This window comes from Coffea eugenioides, chromosome 11 (assembly GCF_003713205.1).
Source record: "Coffea eugenioides isolate CCC68of chromosome 11, Ceug_1.0, whole genome shotgun sequence".
Classification (NCBI taxonomy): Eukaryota; Viridiplantae; Streptophyta; class Magnoliopsida; order Gentianales; family Rubiaceae; genus Coffea; species Coffea eugenioides.
In genome coordinates, this window is record NC_040045.1 from 1,981,950 (window position 1) to 2,006,687 (window position 24,738).

The 24,738-nt window shown below is 34.7% G+C and overlaps 2 protein-coding genes and 1 non-coding gene across 3 annotated transcripts; all 3 read right to left on the reverse strand.

Annotated features, from left to right (window-relative positions):
• Positions 1-224: 224 nt before the first annotated feature.
• Positions 225-788, reverse strand: LOC113751464 (cell wall / vacuolar inhibitor of fructosidase 2-like). The gene has a single exon (XM_027295487.1). The coding sequence runs from the start codon at positions 786-788 to the stop codon at positions 225-227; it is 564 nt and encodes a 187-aa protein (XP_027151288.1).
• A 2,856-nt stretch (positions 789-3,644) lies between these two features.
• Positions 3,645-4,730, reverse strand: LOC113751465 (zinc finger BED domain-containing protein RICESLEEPER 2-like). The gene has a single exon (XM_027295488.1). The coding sequence runs from the start codon at positions 4,728-4,730 to the stop codon at positions 3,645-3,647; it is 1,086 nt and encodes a 361-aa protein (XP_027151289.1).
• Positions 4,731-11,942: 7,212 nt separating this feature from the next.
• Positions 11,943-12,049, reverse strand: LOC113754664. The gene has a single exon (XR_003465342.1). It is a non-coding gene; the product is annotated as a small nucleolar RNA R71 (small nucleolar RNA).
• Between the last annotated feature and the right edge of the window lie 12,689 nt (positions 12,050-24,738).

Sequence of the window (24,738 nt, forward strand, 5' to 3'; positions counted from 1 at the left end):
CAAGGCTACGGACATGCCTTTTCTACGATTTCGACCGAAATTAGGTACCCAAGGAGTATCCATGGGTATTTCGGTAATGTGCGCATGCAAATCTAGATAGAAAATTGGGTGACAATGGGCAAGAAACAATAAAACTAGATAGAAATGAATTATCATATAAATCTGATCTAATCACATTCTCAAAGCTATAAATCCATCGATGTGACTGCACATTTTAAAGGGCCCTAAGATCTAGGTGGCTGTTGGAAATATATAGAAGCAGCAGCAGCTGAGATCTTCTGAAGTGCTAGATTTTGGGCGTTATATTTTTCAAACTGAGGCAGCACAGAATTAATGTTATTTGCGCAGTCTTTTATAGGCCTTTCCGACTGTTCTTCATCCAAGAACACAGATGCACTATCGTTTATGGCAAGTGCCTGCAAGGCATCATTAAATGAAGAAGATACAACGGTGTAACCCTCTTCACAAATTGTAAGGAGGTCTGCAACCTCCTTACTTGCACTAGCTTTTGCTTGTCTTACAGCACTTAAAGTATTGGTAACGTTTGCCAGCACTTGATTGATCGATATTTTGGCAAAAGTTTGAGCATCCGTTGATGGACTAGGTAGATTTTGCTGTAAGACGTTTATACAGAACTGTTTATCTAGTGTTTGGTCACAAATTTTGATGATTAACTGAGAAGTAGGATCATCTGGTGTGACACTGAAGGATGGTTTCGTCACAAAGGTTAGGAGGAGGATTTTGAGTAGGAGATGATTCAAATGAGCATGAAATTGGAAGGAGGCCATTTTTGTTGATACTGAAAAGAATATCAACTAATAAATATGAGAGAATGGTCTTGGTGCTAAATATTTATGCTTTTAGTTTGGACCTTGAAGTGAATGCAGTGTCCAAAAACATTGTGAACATTTCACTATCAACAAGGAATATGACAGGAAAATACGGTACTAACTTTGGGTAAGTGGCGCCTACTTGGCAAGTTTGAGCCGGTTATTAAGCAACTTATAGGGCAACTTTTTGAATTACCCTATAAGTTGCTTAATAACCATAATAAAACTTGCCATTTTATGTATGATTTTTTTTTTTGTTCAGCGTACATGATAAACGGGTTTAAAGGATTTGACTAACGAATGTCCCGTTAAAAGGAGTCTTAAGTGTTTTTTTTTTCAAAAAGTGTAACTATTTTAAGAAAGTTTTCAAATTTAGGAGCATTATTTTTCTAGCAAAAATGTAACTATTTTCAAAAAGTGTATGCATTCAAGAGATATTATAAGGATTAATCTTATATACACTGTCAGTATATATATTATCACCGTTAGATATATGACACATGTGTAAAATTTGAATATCAAATCGTGATAACGTATACACTGACAGTGTATATAAGATTTACTCATATAATAAAAAATTAATCTTACTGTCAGTATATACACTATTACCATTAGATTTATGATACATGAATTTGAAATTCAAAATCCGCTCATATGTCATCCATTTAACTGTGATAGTGTATACATTGATGTGTATATATAATTTACTCTATAATAAATATGAGCATGAGCATTTAGATGGCAATTTAAGTGTAATCTATGTGTACTAAGGATTGCCCTCGGGCACTCATTGAAAATTTTAAAAAAATCTTTAAATTTATCACTTACCTTCTAAATTGCTATCCTTTCATGGAAAAAATTATCCTAAGAAAAAAAACAATGTTGAATAGATGTGTGAATGTGTGTGTGTGTATATATGACTTGATAAATTTGCTAATTTGGATAGTTTCACATAATGCCAATTAGGCCAATTGATTTCATGTTAACATATATGCTTAGTTGGGAATCAATTAGTTCCCATTTAAATATATGTTCCCATTTCAATTAATTTGTTCCCAAAAAAAGGAAAAAATTCTAACATCCAGCTTAGCAAATATGCTAAAGTAAGTCTTATATATACTTACAGTATATACAATATTACCGTTGAATCCATGACATGTATGCAAAAATTAAATTTTAAATTTAAATTTTGCATAGTTGTAATTCATATAACAATATATATATATGTAGAAAAGATTAATCCTATATGTTAACATGAAACTAATTGGCCTAATTGACATTACGTGAAACTATCCAGATTAGCATATTTATCTAGTCATTCATATATGCGCGCTCACCCACACACACACACACATATATATATATATATAACACATGGGAGCTAATTGATTGTTCCCAAATAAAAAGAGAAAAATCCTAACGCCCAATTCGGCATACATGATAAATTTGCTTATTTGGATAGTTTCACATAATGCCAATTAGGCCAATTAGTTTCATCTCTCTCCCTCTCTCTCAATTTTTCATTTTTCTATTCTGTATCTTTTTTCTCCAACAAATAAATCGTGTCGAGTCGAGTTTTAAACCTATCGAGCTAAGTTCAACTTGTTCATTGTGGGCTCGAATTCTTGCTCGAGTTCGACGAGCTAAGAAATTGGAGGTCGAGCTCAACTCGACCAAGGAAAATGCAAGTTCGAACTCAAGTTGACAAGGCTTATGAGCTAAAACTTGATTTTGGCTCGCGAGCAGCTCAAGTTGCACTTGATTTTAGGGCTCACGAGCAGCTCGAATTTCTGGAAATTCAAGCTATAAAAATAGCTTTTTGTCCACCTATTCCTAATCAAATTTGAACATAATAACAGCCTACAATTTAGGCTATATTTTGTCATAGTTTTTCACATGTTCTCGATCAAATTTAGGCCTATAAATTATCCACTAATACAATCATAAAATTAAAAACACATGAACACATAAAGTCCAAATATCCAATACTTCAAGGACTGTTCAACCATTGTCACACACATAATACAATCAATCAAGTAGATAAACAAGGTTCAAAGGGGAAATGCGTTATTTTAAATAGCTATGAATCTATGAACAAGCCATGAATTCTCCACTTATCCTCTGCAGTCAAGCCTCAAGTTCTCAGCTTTGCATAGTAGCTAAAATATGCAACATTGACTACACTAAAAACCAAAAAAAACACCAAGTGAGTTGGCAAAAAAAAAAAAACAGTCAAACACCAGCCAAGAAAAAAGTAAAAAAACCAGCCAAATACTAGCCAAAATTAAACAGTCCAAAAACCAACCAAATACCATCCAAGAAAAAAGTAAAAAAACCAGCCAAATACTAGCCAACATAAACAGCCAAATACCAGCTAACATAAAAACAATCCAAAAACTAGCAAAATACTAGCCAAGAATAAAAGCACCAAAAAATCAACCAAAAAACAACTAAAACCATCCACAAGTAAGATCATAAAAAGAAAAATGAAATGTAGATTACCTCAAATGAGATAGAGTCAAGAAATAGGCAATACAATATCTTGTGAAGTCTTCACTTTTTGTAAAAAGAAAAGAATAAAGAAAAGGAAGTCAAGAAATAGTAAGACTAAGACATATTTCAAATACTATGTATAGTAATTTTGTTTTTTAGTCACCTTTTCCTTTTTCTTAACCCCGTGTAGTTTGCAACACCAATCGCTAGCACACATCGGCATTTCTACAGTTTCTGGAGCCAATGATGCATGGTAGGAGTCGATCACTCTAGTTCTAGCACTAAATGTAGCTTCTGAAGCTACAGTGCTTATATGAATGGCTAAAATATTAGCAGACATTCTATGCAGAATCTTGTATTTTTTGTGTCTTTCCACCACTTCAAAGCATCCAAATTCATAATATCTACATTTGAATCCTCTATGGCAATGAGAAGACCATCTTCAAAGTAGATATCCAACTTATTCTTGAGGATTTGAACACTTTTCATAGTAGCAATATGGCTAAGAAATTCACTCATACCTAAAAGATGTGTCACCGATGAAGATGAACTACCACTACTCTTGTTTGCTAGATCATTACCGGTCTGTAGTTGAGAAGATGAAGATGAAGATGAACCACTTGAACTTGAAAGATGCATCTCCGCATATTCATCATATAGATCATACAATGCTTGCCGAACCTTATTGATATTAACTTGCACTTTATGTGGAGGATATATCAATGGAAAGCAATAATTGATTACTCTTATTTTGCACCTCGGGTCCAAGATTGCTGCTATGGCCATCAATAAATTACACTCATCGCAATACTTGTCAAATTTCTGCTTCATCCTCCCAACTATTGACCGAACAAAGTCATCTTTATCATTTGTCTTACTGTCTAATAGTATTTTTATTCGACAAATTTCATTTAGATACAAATTTGCTGTTGGATAGTCACTACTAGATATGATATGAGTAGCTGTCCAGAAAACTTGTAAAATGTCACAAACTTTTTTCACTTTTTCCCAATCTTTTGTAGCTGGGTAGAAATCGAAGTCTGGCTCTCTATCTCTAAATCTTGGAAAAACCTCTTGAAACTTGAGAGCACAAGCCAGCATCTCATAGGTCGAATTCCATCTTGTTTTGCAATTATAAATGAGCACTTTCCCAGGTAATTGAAGCTGTTGTACAATTTCAGCAAAAAGCAAGCGTCTCCCATCTGTTTTGTTTATAAACTCTATGCTCTCTCGTACTCTCACAACTATATATTTGATTTCATTGATACCATTATGAACTATTAAGTTGAGTATGTGAGCACAACATCTCACATGAAACAACTTCCCCTTGGCTAATAGGCATTTGTTCCTTGAGAAGGTGTCCTTCAAGCATCTCAAAGCAGTATCATTATTTGAAGTACTATCCATTAGACCGTATAAATTTTGTTTTCAATGCCCCACTCCTTTACATTTGAAAATAGCATCTACAACTTGGATGCCCCGACGTGGTGGAGGAAGATGCACAAAGTTTAAGACCCATTTTTGCAATCTCCAATGGCTATCAATCCAATGTCCAGTAATAACCATATACTCAAACTTTTGAATCTTAGACTTCCAAAAATCTGTAGTCAGCCTTCTTGGTTTTCTTTAATAAATTCTTCAACTTGGTCTTCTCTCTTTCATACACAGAAGTGCAATCATTCTTGTTAGTTGTCCAACTAATTATTTGCCATTGAGGTATTCCTCTTTTCATCATCAAATTGAAGCCCTCTTCCTCCACAATTTCATAAGCACCCATTCGGCTACGGCTTCTCTCATGGCAACCATATCAAACTTCCCATTATGATTATAAGACTGAACAAGTGAGTTAGAGTCGGCAGCTGGGAAAATAATCTCTTGTTGTTGTGTTTTTGAGTTTTTGCAAGCAAACAGGACATGATTTGATATGTCGAAGCAAGCTTGATGTTGTACTAGTTTTGGTCTTCTTGAATTTAGCATGGCAGTGTATACACTCTGACATGAGAGTTTTTTGAGGTCCAACATCTACATCTTTGAAATCATCCTATACTTTGGATTTTCTGGCTCTTTTCTTTTTTCTAAAAGCATCTAAGTCATCACCTGCAGCAAACACTTGATTTGTAGTTTGAGTGGTTTTATGAGTATTACCTTCTAACTCCTCTTCTTGGCTTCCTATTTCTTCATCTCCAAGAAAGAATTCGAGCTCTTCTTTGATTCTCAATTGCAGCCTCTCTATTCAAAAAATCCGCGGGAGTAGTAGAATCACCCGCTGATCTAATAATTTGTGAGCACAACTCTTGGGGAAACATATCCATCTTATGCTTCACTTTCTTTTAGCTATACACAAAGGAAAAGAGAAATACATGAGGAACATGTTGCTAAAAAAAACAACTAGGATGTGAATCTGGTAAAAGCTTAAAGAAAACAAACAAAGTCATGCTTAATTTTTTGAAAGTGTTTGTAGTTCAAAGAAAGTGATTATACATCACCAAATTTATGAATGGTCATTCATAGTTTATTTGATTACTTGTTCATCAAACCCAATTAACACAACATCAAGATTTGCTCCACTAAAATTTGAATGAGCTAATAAAATCCTATTGCCTAAAAGTTGAAAACAACTTGACCTTCTTGAACCTTTGGCAATCCCTACTAAATGCCACCTAACAAATCAGCCATACAAAGAGCATGGCATCCATTTGTCTCTTAAAAAAAAATTTGTTGGGCCACATCAACCCTTTTTTTGTCATAAAGATTAAAATGCAAATATTCATCACATTCAGGGCCTCAATGGTCATCACCATAGGATGACATTTACAAAGATTTAGATTTGAAATGTTTCAACACTAAAAGATTGGGATTTCCTTATTTTTTTTTCGAATTCTTTTTATATATTGAAACTATTGGCTTAATCCTACAATCAATTTTCTACTATTTATCAAAAAATGGACCATATAATTAACCAAATTATGGACCACTTAAGTTCCAGCACATCAGTAAGCAACCTCTATTTGTTTACAAAAGCTAGCCAACAAGCAAGTAATTGGAGCACAAAACAAAACATTGTGGACAATGCTTGATGGTATTAGTAATATATTCTCTTCTTTAAAATTCTCAAGGACTTCAAGTAAAGCAAAAGAGTGCCCTGTTTCAATCAAAGAAAACTCAAAAGAGAAAGAGCATATCCCAATTAGTCAAACTTTTTCAAGTAGATTTTTTTTTTTTTTTTTTACAAAAAAAAGAACTTTTATTGAACTTGAAAGGAAATGTACATGAGAGCGTGTGACACCTCTACCCAGCCTAGGGTGTGGCCCTACAAGGACTCTTGAAGAACCTAAAATGGCCAATCCCTAATCTATCAACCTGACAGATCGAGGCCCCTCACCGACCATGGCAAGGAGCTGAAGATGTGGAAAAGGCAGAATCTGTTGGAACGACTACCCAGTGACGCCAAAGCATCAGCCACCGTGTTCCCCTCCCGGTGGACATGGTTATAGGAAGAAACCTTAGTCGAAACTTGCCGAATATAACGGAGAATAGCCAATAAAGAAACCAGGACGCCCCCATGCCCCTACATAGCATCAATAAGGACCTTCGAATCACCCTCCACTAGGACTGGAGAACCCAATAGGGTACCCTTGTTCCTGAAGCTACTGCCGATTTTGCTGAAGATGAGGTGCGAACAGCTGCTATTGCTACTCATGTAGCTAGCCGATAAATGGGGGAAGAAATGGTGGTGGTGGTGGTTGTGGGTTGGGAACCTAGGAAAGAGTTAAGGTGACAGTGGTGTTTGTGGTCATGGTGGAGATGGACTAGTGGTTGCGGACCTTGCGGCGGCGACGACTAGGGCTAGATTGGTTTTTTGTATTTGGGGAAAGAGTGATGACTGATAATAATGAGGAACAGGAAATGGAAATTGAAGTTGTGTGGAAATGGAAGTTATTATCTGAATTCTAAGTTAGTAATTAGTTATACAAATAGGGATATTTATGTAATTTTGCACGACCAGTCGAGCAGCTTGACGAGCTCCTAAGCCTATGTCCAGCTAACTCGGGTTCGACTCAAGCTTGATGCTTATTGAACTCGAGTCGAACTTTGACTCGAACAACTTGTGAGCGGCTTGAGTCGTGAGCAGCCATATTCTCTTATAGTCATTCTATGTCATCTTTAATACTTATTTTTTAAACAGATGTGTTCATTAAGAAATGTGTCGATTGTTTCAAATTTGACAAAGAAGATTTTTCTAAATGTTGACCAATTATAACTTTAAATGTGAGCTATGCAAATTTTAGCTTATCTTGAATTTCCTGAACTAAAGATATTTTCATATGTTTTTCCCATTACTTTCGGTAAATTCTCTAATTTTGTTTTTGTTTCTCCTTGTAATGCTAGATTCTTAAGGTTTCTAAAATTCCTTAAATTTTTTTATATTTTTCTACCCTTATAATTTGTCTCACTTATGGTTATTACTTTTCAAATTTTATCAATTTCTTTTTTATTTTCTATCATCCTATTTCTTCTTTTCAATCAATGTTAAAATTCCATTTTGTACTGTCCATTTAATTAGTTGTTTAGTAAAACTTCTATGGTGATTACTGTTTCCACTAGATACTTAATTAGGTAAGTCATTGATTTCAAAATCCTTCTTTTCTTAACCTTCTTAAGACCATATTTTCTGTCTTTAAATCCTCCACTTAATTTATTACCTTTTAAACCTTATTTCGAAACCTTTTAAACCTAATTTCAAAAATGCTAATGTTCGTAGTGAATACTTTGGTTTAGATTGTTTATTCAATAATCACCATCTCCTTTACCACCTAGAACATAGTTCCCTATATACAAATTGCAATGGATCTTTTGTTTCGCTCAATGTAACACTTTTTGGCCAACTTTTTATTATATTACTATTTCTCCTTCATAAATATCATATTTTAATTCTTTTTTCTTTTCTTAAAATTCAACAACTATTAATTGAGTAATATGCAAAATTTAACAAAATTAAAAAATCAAAATACTCAAATGATATTTTTTATGAATTTTCTATATATTTTTTAATTTTCTATTATCTATCATTTTTTGGTACTGTTGTATTTATTTTTTATTCAGTTAATAGTTGTTGGATTTTGATAAAACAAAAAAGAATTAAAATACGATATTTATGAAAGAGAAATGACAATAAAATAAAAAGTGAGACAGAGAGTGACATAGAAATTAGGACAGAAGATCCGTTGCGCAAATCAAACACACACATACATAGACATATAGGATTGGTCATTGAATCCATGTCTCATTGCCCGTTATATTACTTTTGGTGTCAAGTATCACCTAAACTCCTGAAAATGATTACTTGGACCATTTCGTATATTTGCTTGGTTAAAAGAGATGAAATTCACGGCACACGAGTTTGCACACCATATTTGTAGAGATATTTTCATCTTTAGCATATGAAAAACTAGTATTATGATCCGTACTATACATGAGTTTACATTTGAAATCAAAATAATAATAATATTTAATATGTTAAAAAATATATCTACCTTGCATATAAGTAGAAAACTAAGTTACTATAGCAGCCCATCCTTTTGACATGTGTATTGCCCATATTTTTGACAAGTAGAACCTTACTCATTGTAGCTAAATTTTTCCTTCCTTTTTTTTGGTTCAATTAGGTCAAAAGGCTTAAAATATTCTCCATCTCTTCTTCTTCTTTTAGTGGCAGCAACTGCTATCATCCCTCACCTTTTTTTATTTTTTATTGTTCAAAACTAATCTAAATAAGATTGTTGCTATTTTTTTTATACCTTGTATATAAGAAAAAAATCAAGTTAATATAGTAACCCATCCTTTTGACATGTGTATTGTCTATGTTTTTGACTAGTGGAACATTTCTCATTTTAGCTAAATTTTTCCTTCTCTTTTTTTCTTCAATTGGGCCAAAAGGATTAAAATATCCTTACTCTCTTAGAAAACCTACTTCATCTCTTCTTCTTCTTCTTGTGATAGCAATTGCTGCCATCTCTCACCTTTTTTATTTTTTTTTATTTTTTAAAACTAATCTAACTAAGATTGTTGCCATGTTTTTTCCCCGAGGTGATTAGTTGCAAAGCAAGGAGAGGTCCTTATCATTTGTTTGAGTTCGTTTTACATTTTCTTTTCTTTCTTTTCTACTTCATCTCTCGTCTCTCCTGTTTGCTTTATTTTTCGATCTTAATGTTATAGCCAACAGATGATAAGTGAATATTTAACGTATATTTTGTACAAGTTTGGCATGAACTTTTGGTATGTTTTGAGAAGATTAAAGCCATATTTGAACTTTTTTGGTGATAATTGCGTAATTATTGTTTAAGTGTTCAAAACTTGATAAATGAGTGGATTAATGTGTTAATTTTGTAAAATTGTGAAGGATATCGATGTATGAAATTCATGCACGAGATGAAGGGGGTGTAAGGATCGTCCAGAGGATAAAGCACACAAGAAAGTAAGTAGGAGCAAAAATGAAGGCAAAAGGAAAGAAGTGAAAAATTGAAAATTTAATGGCACGGATCCGAGCTCGGATCCGTGAGAGCAAAGAGGGATCCGAGCCCTCGTCTGTACTTCTGGAGGAGTGTATCCGAGGTCAGAAAATCCGACCTCGGATCCATTATGAAAAGTCCTCGGATCGTGAAGATTCGAGCTCGGATCCATTTTCACCCCTCGGATCCGAGGCTCGGATCTATCTTTCTCTTCAGCAAGTAGCACAGCCGTTTTCTTTTATCTTTCTCACAACTTTTCTAGCTATTTTGAGGGACAGAAATCGGTGGCACATGCTTCTGCAATAAAATAGAAGACCAAATGAGTTGTAGACAAAAAAAAGAAACATCATATCTTTGAGTTCTTTTTACAAAATCTGAGTGGAGAAAATTATGAAATGAAAGGGATAGACTTTCCACCACCTTTTATGCAGAGACACAAGGAAGAAGCAGGAGATGAACCTACGTAGCTAGTTTTCCTTCTGGTAACTAGTTTCTCTCAAGCTAAGAGTTCTTGGAGAAGCATTTGGAGTTTTCACTTGTAATCATATTGTGCAAGAACATAGCAGGAATTGGAGAGGTTCACCATCAATTGGCTAAGCTTTCTTTTCTTTTTTTTTGTACTTGTACTTCATGATGTTTTGCATTAATAAACTTGTGAGTTTGATTGTTAAATCATTCATAAGTAGCTAAACTCCTTAATCTAGAGAGTAGATGAAACTTATGGTTAAATAATACTAATTGAATGTGATTTACACTTGTTATATCTTGTATTAACTTGTCTACTTGTGTAGCTGTGATTACTTGTTATTGATTGATTACTAATAGCATGTTTATAGTTGTTATTATTCAGTGAGAGTTGGTAGTAATAATGGAAACACATGAGTAGAACTTAAGTTGTATGTTCATGAAAATAGAGATACACTTAAGTGGATTACTTAGCATTTCATGAAAGAAAACAGAGTAGTAGTAGTATTTCACCATGAAAATAGGAAAAACTGAACTACCCTAGGCTATTTCATCATGAGAATGAGACTTGGTAAAGTTGGAAATGAATCTCTGGTTAAACAAGAATAATAACAAGAGGTAAATCCATTCATTTGTGTTATTTATGCCATAAGTAGAATCTACATCCTTAGAGTCTTTCTTGAGTAAGAATTCTTCATTTGCATTTAGCATTTGTTAAACAAGATTTGCAGATCAAATTTGTAGATTATAGCAATAAACTTTCTCTGCTCAAATTATTGTAAGTCTAAATAATAGAGAAAAATAAGGGTCTAGTACTTGTTTCAATTGCTCCTCGTGGGATTGACCCGATACATACCCTACATTACAGTTTCGACCTGTATACTTGCAGCTAACGGGTATAAAAATCAGATTTAAACTTGCATTGATATAAAAAATTCCGTCAAGTTTTTGGCGCCGTTGCCGGGGAGCGGCAATATTAGAGCCTAATCATCTTTATTAATTTAGACAGTTTTATTTTATTAATTGAGCTGATTATATTTAATCCTACATTGTAGTCAAATTTTGACAATTGAAGTTGCATAATATTTCTTATTTCTATTTGTAGTGTATGCACCGGGCGTCTCGAGAAGTTGCACTTTTCGATCCAGAAATTGAGAGGATACTACATAGACCAAGAAGGAACACACCACAGCAAGAGGAACAAGAAATTTGGCAACCAATAGACGAAATCTTAATAGAGCTTCCAATTGAAGAAGAAATGGCAGAAAACGAAGCAAATAGGCGAGTTCTACAAGATTTTGCTCTACCGGGAACACAAGGATCTCAAACGAGCATAGCAAGGCCTTTGGTAAATGCTAACAATTTTGAAATTAAACCATCACTTATCCAAATGGTTCAACAGTCTCAATTTGGAGGTAATGTAGTAGAAGATCCTAATACACACTTAGCTACATTTTTGGAAATTTGTAATACAATTAAAATGAATGGAGTTAGTGATAATGATATAAGGCTAAGATTGTTTCCAATTTCATTGAGAGATAAGACCAAACTTTGGCTACACTCTCATCCTCCTAATACTTTCACCAGAGGGGATGATATATCAAGAGCATTCTTGAATAAGTATTTTCCACCAGGTAAGACTGCTAAACTAAGAATGGATATCACTAGTTTTAGCCAATTGGAAGGTGAATCATTATATGAGGCATGGGAAAGGTTTAGAGATTTGCTTCGGAAATGTTCACATTATGGACTGCCGGAGTGGTTAATCATACAAACCTTCTATAATGGTTTAGTTTTTTCTACTAAAACTATGATCGATGCAGCTGCAGGTGGAGCTTTAATGGGTAAATCACCCCAAGAAATGGCAACAAATAACTACCAGTGGGCCAATGAGAGAAGTAATACAAGACGTCACGCAGGTATGATAGAAATGGATACTCTCAATATGCTGAGTGCCCAAATGAATAATGTGATGAAATTGTTAAGTAGACAAGGTGGAGTTGGTCTAAGTTCATCTAATGCACATGTAGCGCGTTGTTCTGTATGTGGAGACGAACATGATACTAATGAGTGTGTTGATTCTGAGCAGGTACAATTCGTCAATAATTACAATCGTAATGCTCAAAATAACCCCTACTCGAATACTTACAATCCGAGGTGGAGAAATCATCCAAACTTTAGATGGAAGGATCAAGGAAATCAACCAAGACCAACTAATCCACCAGGATTTCAGTCAAGGCAACAACAAGCTGAAACTAAACCTGGTTGGGAAATGGCAGTGGAAAAGCTTGTAAAAGTTACTTCGGACAGATTTGAGCGAGTAGAAGGAAGATTGGACCAACTCACTACAATGTACAGGAATGTAAAGGTCCAAATTGGTCAAATTGCTAGTTCTTTGAATAATTGAAATCAAGGAGAATTACCTAGCAAAACAGAGGTAAATCCTAAGGAGCATGTCAAAGCCATTACTCTTCGTAGTGGTAAGCAATTAGAAGAACTTCCAGTGGTGAAAGTTGAGTAAGATGAGAATGAAAAACAAAAAGAAAAGCAGAGGAACCAAGAGGCGATAGTGGAAGAAAATAGTCGGGAGAAACCAAGAGAAAATCAACCATCATCTTCCGCTACCATTCCAATACCTCCTGCGGTTCCATTTCCACAAAGATTAAAGCAGAATAAGTTTGATAGGGATTTTGAAAAATTTGTTAAACTTTTCAAACAATTGCATATTAACATTCCTTTTGCCGATACTATTTTGCAGATTCCGTCTTATGCAAAATTTCTCAAGAAAATCATGACTAAAAAAAGGAAGTTGGAAGATTGCGAAACAATAGTATTAACTGAGGAGTGTAGTGCAATTATACAAAATAAGCTACCACCGAAATTGAAGGATCCAGGAAGTTTCTCTATACCTTGTACCATAGGTAACATTGATTTTTCTAAAGCATTGTGTGATCTTGGTGCTAGTGTATCATTGATTCCTCTAACGGTGGCTAGACATTTGGGGTTGAAGGAGGTTAAACGCACTAATATTACTTTGCAACTAGCGGACAGGTCTATTAGATATCCATTGGGAGTGTTGGAGAATGTATTGATAAAAGTTCAAAAATTTATCATTCCAGTGGATTTTGTGGTGTTAGATATGGAAGAAGATGTATCTATGCCAATTATTCTTGGTAGACCATTTTTAGCTACTGCAGGTACTATTATTGATGTTAAAAATGGCAAGCTGAAGTTTCAAGTAGGTGGAAAAGAGATAGAGTTTAATTTGCATGAAATGGAAAAATACCCTTCTTTTACCGATCATGCATATTCTATTGGCACAATTGATAAACTAACTCAAGAGATGAGTCAAATCAATTTTGACTTTGATCCTCTTGAATATTGTTTAATGAGTTTAGGGATGCAAGTATTTGGATTTTCAAGCACCTTATAAAAGGGGTAATTTGTATGAAAGTCTTGGCCAAGGAAAAGGGCTTTCACCACCTTCAGAAATTGAACCTCCAAAACTAGAGTTCAAACCACTTCCAACTCATCTAAGGTATGAATTTCTTGGAGAAAATAGTACTTTATCTGTAATTGTTAGTGCTGACTTGGATGATGAGCATTGTACAAAGTTGCTAAGAGTTCTAAGCATAAGAAGGCAATGGGATGGGCAATTGCAGACATTAAAGGTATAAGTCTTTCTATATGCATGCATCGCATTTTATTGGAGGACAATTGCAAACCAGTGGTGGAAACACAAAGAAGACTTAATCCAAACATGAAAGAGGTGGTAAGAAATGAAATTTTTAAGTGGCTTGATGCAGGTATAGTCTTTCCTATCTCCGATAGTGTTTGGATTAGTCCAATTCATGTGGTACCAAAGAAAAGTGGAATAACTACAATCGTGAGTAAAAATAATGAATTGATTCCATCTAGACTTGTGGTAGGGTGGAGAGTGTGTATTGATTATCGTAAATTAAATACGGTAACAAGAAAAGATCATTTTCCCTTACTATTTCTTGATCAATTATTAGAGCGAATAGTCGGATATGAATTTTATTGTTTTCTTGATGGTTTTTTAGGATATAATCAAATAGCTATAGCTCCAAAGGACCGAGAGAATACCACATTCACGTGTCCTTATGGCACTTTTGCCTTTAAAAGGATGCCATTTGGTTTATGCAATGCACCTGCGACTTTTCAACATTGTATGATAGCTATATTTTCATATTATATTGAGAAAATTATAGAGATATTTATGGATGATTTTTCTGTGTATGGTTCATCTTTTGATCATTGCCTTCATAATTTGGAATTGATTTTGCAGAGATGCGAGGAAACAAATCTTGTATTGAATTGGGAGAAATGCCATTTTATGGTAAAAGAAGGAATTGTCTTAGGACACAAGATTTCCTCCATGGGAATTGAGGTGGATAAAACTAAAATAGAAGTTATCGAAAAATTGCCACCTCCAAGTAATGTCAAGGGGATAAGGAGTTTTTTGGGACATGCTGGCTTTTATAGACGCTTTATTAAAGATTTTTCTAAAATAGTAAAGCCATTATGTGATTTATTATGTAAAGATACCTCTTTTCAATTTGATGACAATTGTTTGGTGCATTTGAAATGTCGAAGAAGGAATTGAATTCGGCCCCAATTATAACTTCGCCCGATTGGTCACTACCATTTGAATTGATGTGTGATGCAAGTAATTATGCGGTTGGAGCAGTTTTGGGACAAAAGAAAGAAGGACGATTGCACGTCATTTACTATGCTAGTAAGTTGCTAAATGAGACACAACTCAATTATGCAACGACAGAAAAAGAGCTATTAGCGGTGATATTTGCTTTAGATAAATTTAGATCCTATTTAATAGGATCTAAAGTTATTATATATACGGACCATTCAGCTCTTAAATATTTGCTACATAAGAAGGATGCAAAATCTAGACTAATTCGGTGGATTCTTTTATTGCAGAAATTTGATGTGGAGATAAAAGATAAAAAGGGATCGAAGAATTTAGTTGCAGATTATCTATCACGTTTGGAATATATCCCAGTCAAGAATCAAGTTCCAATTCAAGAGAATTTTCCGGATGAGTTTGTCCTAGCACTTAGCAATTCTCCATGGTATGCAGATTTTGCTAATTACTTGGTCAGTGGAGAGATTCCAAAGGGGTTTAATTATCATCAACAGAAGAAATTCTTACATGATGTAAAAAGTTACTTTTGGGAGGAACCATTGCTGTATAAACACTGTGCCGATGGTATGATACGTAGATGTATTCCCGAAAATGAGGTACATAATGTTTTAGATCATTGTCATAATCTTGAAACAGGTGGTCATGTCAGTACTTCCAAGACTGTGGCAAAGGTATGGCAATCAGGGTTTTATTGGCCAACTATGTACCAAGATGCTAGGGAATATGTTAAAAATTGTGATGCATGCCAAAGAACTGGAAATATATCTCGAAAAAATGAAATGCCCCTAACTACATTCTTGGAAGTTGAGTTATTTGATGTATGGGGTATTGATTTTATGGAACCATTTCCTAGTTCTTTTAATAATAAATACATCTTAGTAGCAGTGGATTATGTTTCTAAATGGGTAGAAGCAATCATTTCACCTACTAATGACTCTAAGATTGTACTTAGATTCCTTAAAAAGAATATTTTCAATAGATTTGGTATACCTAAGGCCATAGTAAATGATGAAGGGAAACATTTTTGTAACAAACAATTGGATTCCTTATTATTTAAATATGGTTATAGGTACAAGACATCACTTCCATATCATCCTCAAGCCAACAGACAAGCGGAGCTAGCTAATCGTGAGATAAAGCTCATTTTGGAGAAGACTGTGAATAAATCACGCAAGGATTGGGTTACAAAGTTAGATGATACACTATGGGCTTACCGAACGGCATTTAAGACACCCCTAGGGATGTCGCCGTATCGTTTAGTCTATTTGTCACCTACCTATAGAGATTGAGCACAAAGCTTATTGGGCAATTAAATCTATTAATATGAATTTTAATCTTGCAGGTAAAAAGCGATTACTTGAGCTAAGTGAATTGGAGGAACACCGACTACATGCATATGAAAATGCCAAAATTTATAAAAAAAAGATCAAATATTGGCATGACAAGCATATTATTCCTAAACAATTTCAGGTAGGGCAAAATGTACTTTTGTTCAACTCACGCCTGAAGTTATTTCCAGGAAAATTGAAGTCAAGGTGGTCGAGACCATTTGAAATTATTCAAGTATTTCCTTATGCAGCAGTGGAAATAAAAGGTGAAAATGATTCCCCATTTAAAGTAAATGGTCAAAAATTGAAACCCTATTTGGCTAGAGAAAAGGTTCCTAAAGGAGTAATTTACTCCTTAGGAAACGCAATGGAGAGTTAAAAGAGCTGTAGGAGAGTCGAGCTTAACGACTCTAAACAAAGCGCTTGTTGGGAGGCAACCCAATAATAATATTGTAGTTGTGTGTTTTTTATGTGTTTCTTATATTTTGATGTGATTTAATTGACTAATTAGATGTATTTCACTTGTTTGTAGGAGGTATTGGAGTCTTAACATCCATCTTGGAGGTGCATTTGAAAAACAAGTGTAAAAGGGAGGTTTTCTTACCGAATTGTGTTTTAAGTGTTTAAAATTTCTATGCATATATACATTGTGCATTTCAAGTATATTCAAGTGAGTTTTAGTGATAACATGTTTATAAATGCTCATGGACTCATTTGATGTGCATTTAATGCCCAAAAGTGCCATTTTGGTGTAAAAATGCAAAAATGATCAAAGAACCTCATTCCTCGATTTTCAATAAAGATGTGTTTGATGTGTTTTGAGAGGTTGGATATTGTATTTTTGGTATATTACATGTGCGTGGGAGATTGGAATTGCTAAAAAGTTTTTCCAAAGCGTAATTTGGAATTGGCTGGAAAAGGGAGAAAAAGTTTAAAAAATTACAGTTTCTGCAATTAGTGCAGAGAAATACAAATTCGAGCTCGGATCCGAAAAACCTAGAAGGATCCAACAGCGGATCCTATGATACGAGATCGGATCCAGTCCAACCCAGATGGATCCGAGGGCTCGTCTGCGGTTTTGTTAAGACGGATCCGAGCCTTGTCGGATCCAAGGCCTTGCAGAACCGATCCGCGCTGGGATCGGTTCGCGGATATAACAGAACCGAAGCCTTGTTTCTGCATTTTTCGAATTCCCTTTTCCCTCTTCTCACCGAAACCCTAGACCTCTCCATCTAATTTTCCATTTTATCCATCAATCATCCAATTTTTCACCAGAAAAACATCTCCCAACCTCTTTTGAGCATAAACCCTCAGTTTTCTGAAATCAAAAACGTCAATTTGGTGAGTTTGATCTTCAAAAACTAGAATTGGAGCTGCACTGTACTTCTTCAATTTGGAGGCTAATTTGGGCTATTTCGGTTTCAATTTTTGCATCCTTATCATCTTCCATCGTCACTCTACACACTTGAGGTAACAATTTCCAACTTCCTTTGAGATTTTATATTTCCTATTTTTGCATTTTTCTAGTTTTTGGGCATATTCTAATAATTGCTTATATGTTGAAGTTCTTATTATAAATGTGCCACATTGTACTAGAATATGTTGTTACTAACATTTTTGTGCTTAGTATAGGGAAAATTGTGGATTTGGTGATATTTTTGGTATTTTTTTTAATTTTATTGGGCTTGATCATTTTGGTGATTTAAACTTGTGAATTTTTGCTTTCATTGGATATATGAATTTGTTCTAAGGAATATAAATCACTGTTGTACCAATTGAAAATGATATGCTATCATTAGAGCAGTTTCAATTTGGTAAAAAGGGTATGTTTCTTATTAAGCACATTGAACCTTTTTGCTTGAAATTCTTTGTCTCTTTGAGTTATTTTGCAATTGATTTGAAGAATTGGAGCTCCCTTGTATGTAAGTTGGGATTAATATGTAAGTATGACGAAGTGTTCTATATTTCTTTGGGAAGGTTGCTAGACGTTTAGAATTGTGGATGTTTTGGTAACACATATGGAAATGTGGTTTTACCAGAATGTTCCAAATCTGATGTTATAGCACATTGTCATTGATAGTCTACTTTACTTTGAAATATTATTCCATTTTTGCAAATGGGTTTAATTCTCAAGTGTTGGACTTACTATGTATCCTTGTTGATAAATGTGGGAATTGGATTTGAGAGGTGTTAGGAAGTTTATTTGATTGAATTTGGGTACATTTTGGTAGGGAATTTAGCCATTTTTCAAGGGGAAACTCTACCGAAATTTTCTTAAATGCCTATTTAACATGTATGAGCAAGTTTCTATCGTTTCTAATAAATACTCATCTTGTTTATAGGTACTATGGCTCGTACAAGGAGGGCTCGTATTCGTACTCCTACACCATCATCAAGTTACACCATCATCAAGTGAAGAACATACACCTTCTTTGCATGAGGAGTCGCCTGAGAAAGAATCTCTTTCGCCTAAGCCACCACCTTGGTCTCGCCGGAAGACCGCATCCACTAGCCGCGACGAGCCACTTCCCGATTATGACACCACTAGATTCACGTCACTCGAGAATCAACAGTGGTACGAAGCAGGCTTAGATAAGGAAATTATCATTGAAAAGCACCTGGCACCGGAGGTGGATGCGCACTACCACATCTCTACGGCATTCAAGAGACTCGAATGGGAGAACATCCTTCAATTGCCCAAGCACTACTACCCCAATCTAGTCCGGGAGTTCTACGCCAATGTAGAAAACAAACAGAGCCACAATGGCAACCTCATCGTCTCGTGGGTTTGAGGTAAAAGAGTGGCTCTCAATCGGGATACCATTGCCAAATTCGTCAAACTCAAGGACGATGGAGAAGATGTGAAATTGACCAAGGAATTCAAGGCACGTGATCCATGGCAAGTAGGAGAAGCTGTGTCATGTCTTAAGGGTCAATACCGTGAGCGAGGAAGTTCAAAGAAGCTCACCGTATATGCCGACTCCTTCGAGCCTCGGTACCACTTGATATTCTATCTTTTTGCTTTCAATGTGGTACCGAAAAGAAGTGGAAAACGAGAGCTCCGCAACAGTGACCTTTACTTCCCGGACAAGATGATGAACGGAGTAGGTCGGCAGCTGACTGGAATACCTCTGCCCAGTATTATTATCAGCTACATGCGGACCACCGCGCGAATGAGAGCCGGCGAAACATGTTTTGGATTCCCTCGCCTTCTATCCCTTCTGTTTGAGAAGCTCAAGGTTTCCCTTGGAACCGAGCGAGCCACTATCACTAGGGCTACCAAGGAGGTCAGTGTCTCGATACTCTAATCCTTGAATATCCCTACGGATTTTAGAGCTGCTCTAGTTCGGGACACGGGAGAAGCATCGACTTCCGCTCAGCCTTCACCTCACACTGAATCACAAGCGGAAACTCAAGAGCCGGAGGCACATCAGACTCTTCCTCCACCCGTTCCGCGACCACCACCTCCGCCGCGATCCAAGTGGCAAGAGCTCCTCAATGCCATCTGTTGCATGGAGACTCGAGTCGTCGAACGCATTGACCAGACTAAGCGGATGATGACGGAGCGACTCGACAGACATGATCGCCGTCTTCGTGCGATCGAGGACTATTTTCATATCCGCCGGTCGCCAATTCCAACACCTCAGCAGGATGAGGGGCATATTGGTACATCACAGGGTCCTCATGGAACTGAGGAGATAGTAGACCCTCGTTCTGAGCAGCCATGAAGATCTTTAGCTGATTACATCTTTTGTTGCTTTATTTTGTAGTTTTCATAGTGGATTATCTTGTGCTACTTATGGTTTTTCGTATTTTTTTTGTTTCATTGTGGTCAGAAGTTGGATGATCGTGAGGATTAAGGGCTTCAAATTGAATCACGACTTATTTGAGGGAAGTTTCAGATTCTTTAACCTTCCTCTACAATGAGGACATTGTAGATTTTAAGTGTGGGGGAGGGATTACTTTATCTTATGGATGGTTGTGTTTTGAAATGCATGATTTGAGTTGTCTATAGCTTAAAATGTTGGAATTATATTTGAAAATATTGTCTTGAGATTAATTTTCTTGAAATTGAGGCTGTTGGCAGGGAGTTTTGTCCAATTATATGGGGAAACTCTGTCAAAATTTTTCTAAAATATTTTCCAATATTACATTGCAATTCTTTCAAATAATGACCAAAATGCTCAAATTTAAGTGCCTAATTCTTCCATTGGATAAAATGTTATATGTATTTTGGGAAAGTTGAGTCCTTATTTGACTTGGAATTAGTCATTATGCAATTAGAATTTTTACATTTTAGAAAGTACATTCAGTTAAATAAGAAAAATTATGCTTAGAATTTTGCATGTTTAATGATATTTCTCATTTTTACTTAATTTTATAAGTAAGTGATTGATATAGTTAAGACAAGGCCAGATTCTTCCTTTAATTATGTTTAGAGGGAAAAGATTGTTAAAAAAAATCAAAAAAAAGAGAAAAAAATAATAATAATATTTTCTACTCCAATGATTCGCATACTGAGTAATCGGGGGTTGGCATTTACAAATGTCATCATTCGCGTAAAAAAGTATTGGAATTAAGAGTATGCTTAACAATTTGAATAAGTGAAATGTTGGGTAACCGGGAATTTTCACCTTAAAGTGTTGATTTTCGCGTAAAAAGACATTTCTACTATTTAAGTAAAATGAAGTATGAATAAATCCCTCTTAGTTATGAAAATTTTGATGGTTATGGGATGAGGAAGGCCCTAAAATTGACTACGTGATTTACTTATTTGTGAAATTAGGATAGAATGAGAGATTGATTTGAATTTGTTAAAATTAAGGCATAATTATTTTTCTTTAATTGAATATTATGAGTATTTAGTGTAATATAAGAAATGGCATAATGATTGGTTTCTAGGTTTTTGAGAAATTAAATTTGACAAAAGTACGTATATTATTTTATCTATTGAATCATTGAAGTAAGTTTCGTGCAAATTGCTTGAGGACAAGCAATGATTCAAGTGTGGGGGAATTTGATAAGTGAATATTTAACGTATATTTTGTACAAATATGGCATGAACTTTTGGTATGTTTTGAGAAGATTAAAGCCATATTTGAACTTATTTGGTGATAATTGCGTAATTATTGTTTAAGTGTTCAAAACTTGATAAATGAGTGGATTAATGTGTTAATTTTGTGAAATTGTGAAGGATATCGATGTATGAAATTCATGCACGAGATGAAGGGGTGTAAGGATCTTCCAGAGGATAAAGCACACAAGAAAGTAAGTAGGAGCAAAAATGAAGGCAAAAGGAAATAAGTGAAAAACTGGAAATTTAATGGCACGGATCCGAGCTCGGATCCGTGAGAGCAAAGAGGGATCCGAGCCCTCGTCTGTACTTCTGGAGGAGTGTATCCGAGGTCAGAAGATCCGACCTCGGATCCATTATGAAAAGTCCTCGGATCGTGAAAATCCGAGCTTGGATCCATTTTCACCCCTCGAATCCGAGACTCGGATCTGTCTCTCTCTTCAGCAAGTGGCACAGCCGTTTTCTTTTACCTTTCTCACAACTTTTCCAGCTATTTTGAGGGACAGAAATCGGTGGCACATGCTTCTGCAATAAAAGAGAAGACCAAATGAGTTGTAGACAAAAAAAAGAAACATCATATCTTTGACTTTTTTTTACAAAATCTGAGTGGAGAAAATTATGAAGTGAAAGGGATAGACTTTCCACCACCTTTTATGCAGAGACACAAGAAAGAAGCAGGAGATAAACCTACGTAGCTAGTTTTCCTTCTGGTAATTAGTTTCTCTCAAGCTAAGAGTTCTTGGAGAAGCATTTGGAGTTTTCACTTGTAATCATATTGTGCAAGAACATAGCAGGAATTGGAGAGTTTCACCATCAATTGGCTAAGCTTTCTTTTCTTTTTTTTTTGTACTTGTACTTCATGATGTTTTGCATTAATAAACTTGTGAGTTTGATTGTTAAATCATTCATGAGTAGCTAAACTCCTTAATCTAGAGAGTAGATGAAACTTATGGTTAAATAATACTAATTGAATGTCATTTACACTTGTTATATCTTATATTAACTTGTCTACTTGTGTAGCTGTGATTACTTGTTATTGATTAATTACCAATAGTATGTTTATAGTTGTTATTATTCAGTGAGAGTTGGTAGTAACAATGGAAACACATGAGTAGAACTTAAGTTGTATGTTCATGAAAATAGAGATACACTTAAGTGGATTACTTAGCATTTCATGAAAGAAAACAGAGTAGTAGTAGTATTTCACCATGAAAATAGGAAAAACTGAACTACCCTAGGCCATTTCATCATGAGAATGAGACTTGGTAAAGTTGGAAATGAATCTCTGGTTACACAAGAATAATAACAAGAGGTAAATCCATTCATTTGAGTTTTTTATGCCATAAGTAGAATCTAAATCCTTAGAGTCTTTCTTGAGTAAGAATTCTTCATTTGCATTTAGCATTTATTAAACTAGATTTGCAGATCAAATTTGTAGATTATAACAATAAACTTTCTCTGCTCAAATTTATTGTAAGTCTAAATAATAAAGAAAAATAAGGGTCTAGTACTTGTTTCAATTGTTTCTCGTGGGATCGACCCGATACATACCCTACATTACAGTTTCGCCTGTATACTTGCAGCCAGCAGGTATAAAAATCGGATTTAAACTTGCATTGATATAAAAAAAATCCCGTCAACAAACATTTAATTGCTGAATTTGTAGGATGACATTATTATTTGGTATTTATTCATGGATAAAAAGTGAAATATTAAAATATGTAAAAAACTGGTAGGATTCATTTTATGCCAGTGACCCTCTTCTATGAAGAATAAAGCAAAAAATTATTCTTTTCTTTTCTCCTCCTAGAATTTGATTTCTTACTTCACATTTTTTTCCTTTTTTTTGTTCTATTTTGTAATTATCTACAATTATTGTGTATTTTTTATGAGAAAAAACATATCATATAATGCTTCCACCAAGATAATTCTAGCTAAGTATTCTTCTATCTTTGCTTCTCTCTATTTCTTTTTTTCCCCCATTTTGCAATCACATAGGAAGCTCATATAGTATAATCATATGTTGAGGATTTGATTCTTATCATTCCCATAGAAGGTCTCAAGGCTTGATGGTGTTAGGTGTGAAAAGGCATAAAATTTGTCAAAGAAAAAGCATTGTAATTGCCTTGAAGAAAATCCTTAAACATAAAATTGTATATTGGCATGTCCTATCTATCCTTGCATAATAATTCTAGCAACTAGCTTGGGAAAAGACCTAATTTTTTCATTTATTTTTTCATATAGTGTAATCTTGTAGGTTGAAAATTTTGCATAATATACAACTCTTAGGTAATTGAGACAAATTTTCCTTATGATTTGCTAATAGTATTCATACACCTGAATTGTTAACTATTGAAATTTGGACATATTTATTGATTGTGTCAAAATAGGATTGTTGTGAGAATGCAATCAAAATTGATGGGTAGCTGCTTTATACCAAAATTTTGGTCCTAAATGGATGTTTGTAATTTTAATACATGGTTGTGCTAATGTGTAATCTGTATCAATCTGGTTGGCATATTGACGTGGAACTATGAACTCATAATGGGAATAATGTAGAAACTTTTCCATCATTGGATTCATAACTAAATACTTTCAATGAGATGTCAATCATATCACATTCTTATTCACGTACATATCATCTCTTTTATTCAGTTTTTCCTTTCTCATGTAATCTAATATTTTCCTGTTTTTCTTTCAGAATGCAGCCTCCCCATTTGCCACAAATCATCCTTGCTTTCGAATTAGTGTCTTATTCATGAACTGAGCCTAAATAAAATTTTACAATTTGTGTTTAGAAGTAATTTGTGTAATACTATTTTTGAATGCAGTAATTTTCTTTTTATGATTTAAGAGAATATCTCCTGCTTGCTAACACAGACTTTGATTGCTTATTGTCTATTTTTCAGCTTCTTGGAACCTCTTAAAGAGACTTGTAGAGACCTTTTTTGACGCATTGAAGTTCCAGGAAATCGAGTTTAGTTGTTCTCAGTTGAGGTTATTATCAAACTTGCTATGGTGACTTTATTATTGAGGAAAAAGAGAAGGATATTACCAATAATGTAGGCATGTCTTAATTTATTTCATGATTTACGACTCTGAATTTTTTTGGTTCATTTTGTTTGTATGACTTGTTCGTACTTCTCATAGATGTGCAAAAAATTATATTGGAAAAGTAAGATATTTACTGCATGGTCTAGCCTAATTCAGCATCAAATTGACAAGTTTTGTTACTAAAATCAGATAGTTGAACAACTCAAGTTTACTATAGAGTTCACCACTATAGCAAATGTGAAACTTTGTTATGCTTAATTTTGGTTCCTATGTTACAGACTTACAATTCATTTTGTAGAAA

What these genes read in the sequence shown, in the direction of transcription:
- LOC113751465 (XM_027295488.1), bottom strand. Translation starts at nt 4,730, where the DNA reads ATGGATAGTACTTCAAATAATGATACTGCTTTGAGATGCTTGAAGGAC.
- LOC113751464 (XM_027295487.1), bottom strand. Translation starts at nt 788, where the DNA reads ATGGCCTCCTTCCAATTTCATGCTCATTTGAATCATCTCCTACTCAAA.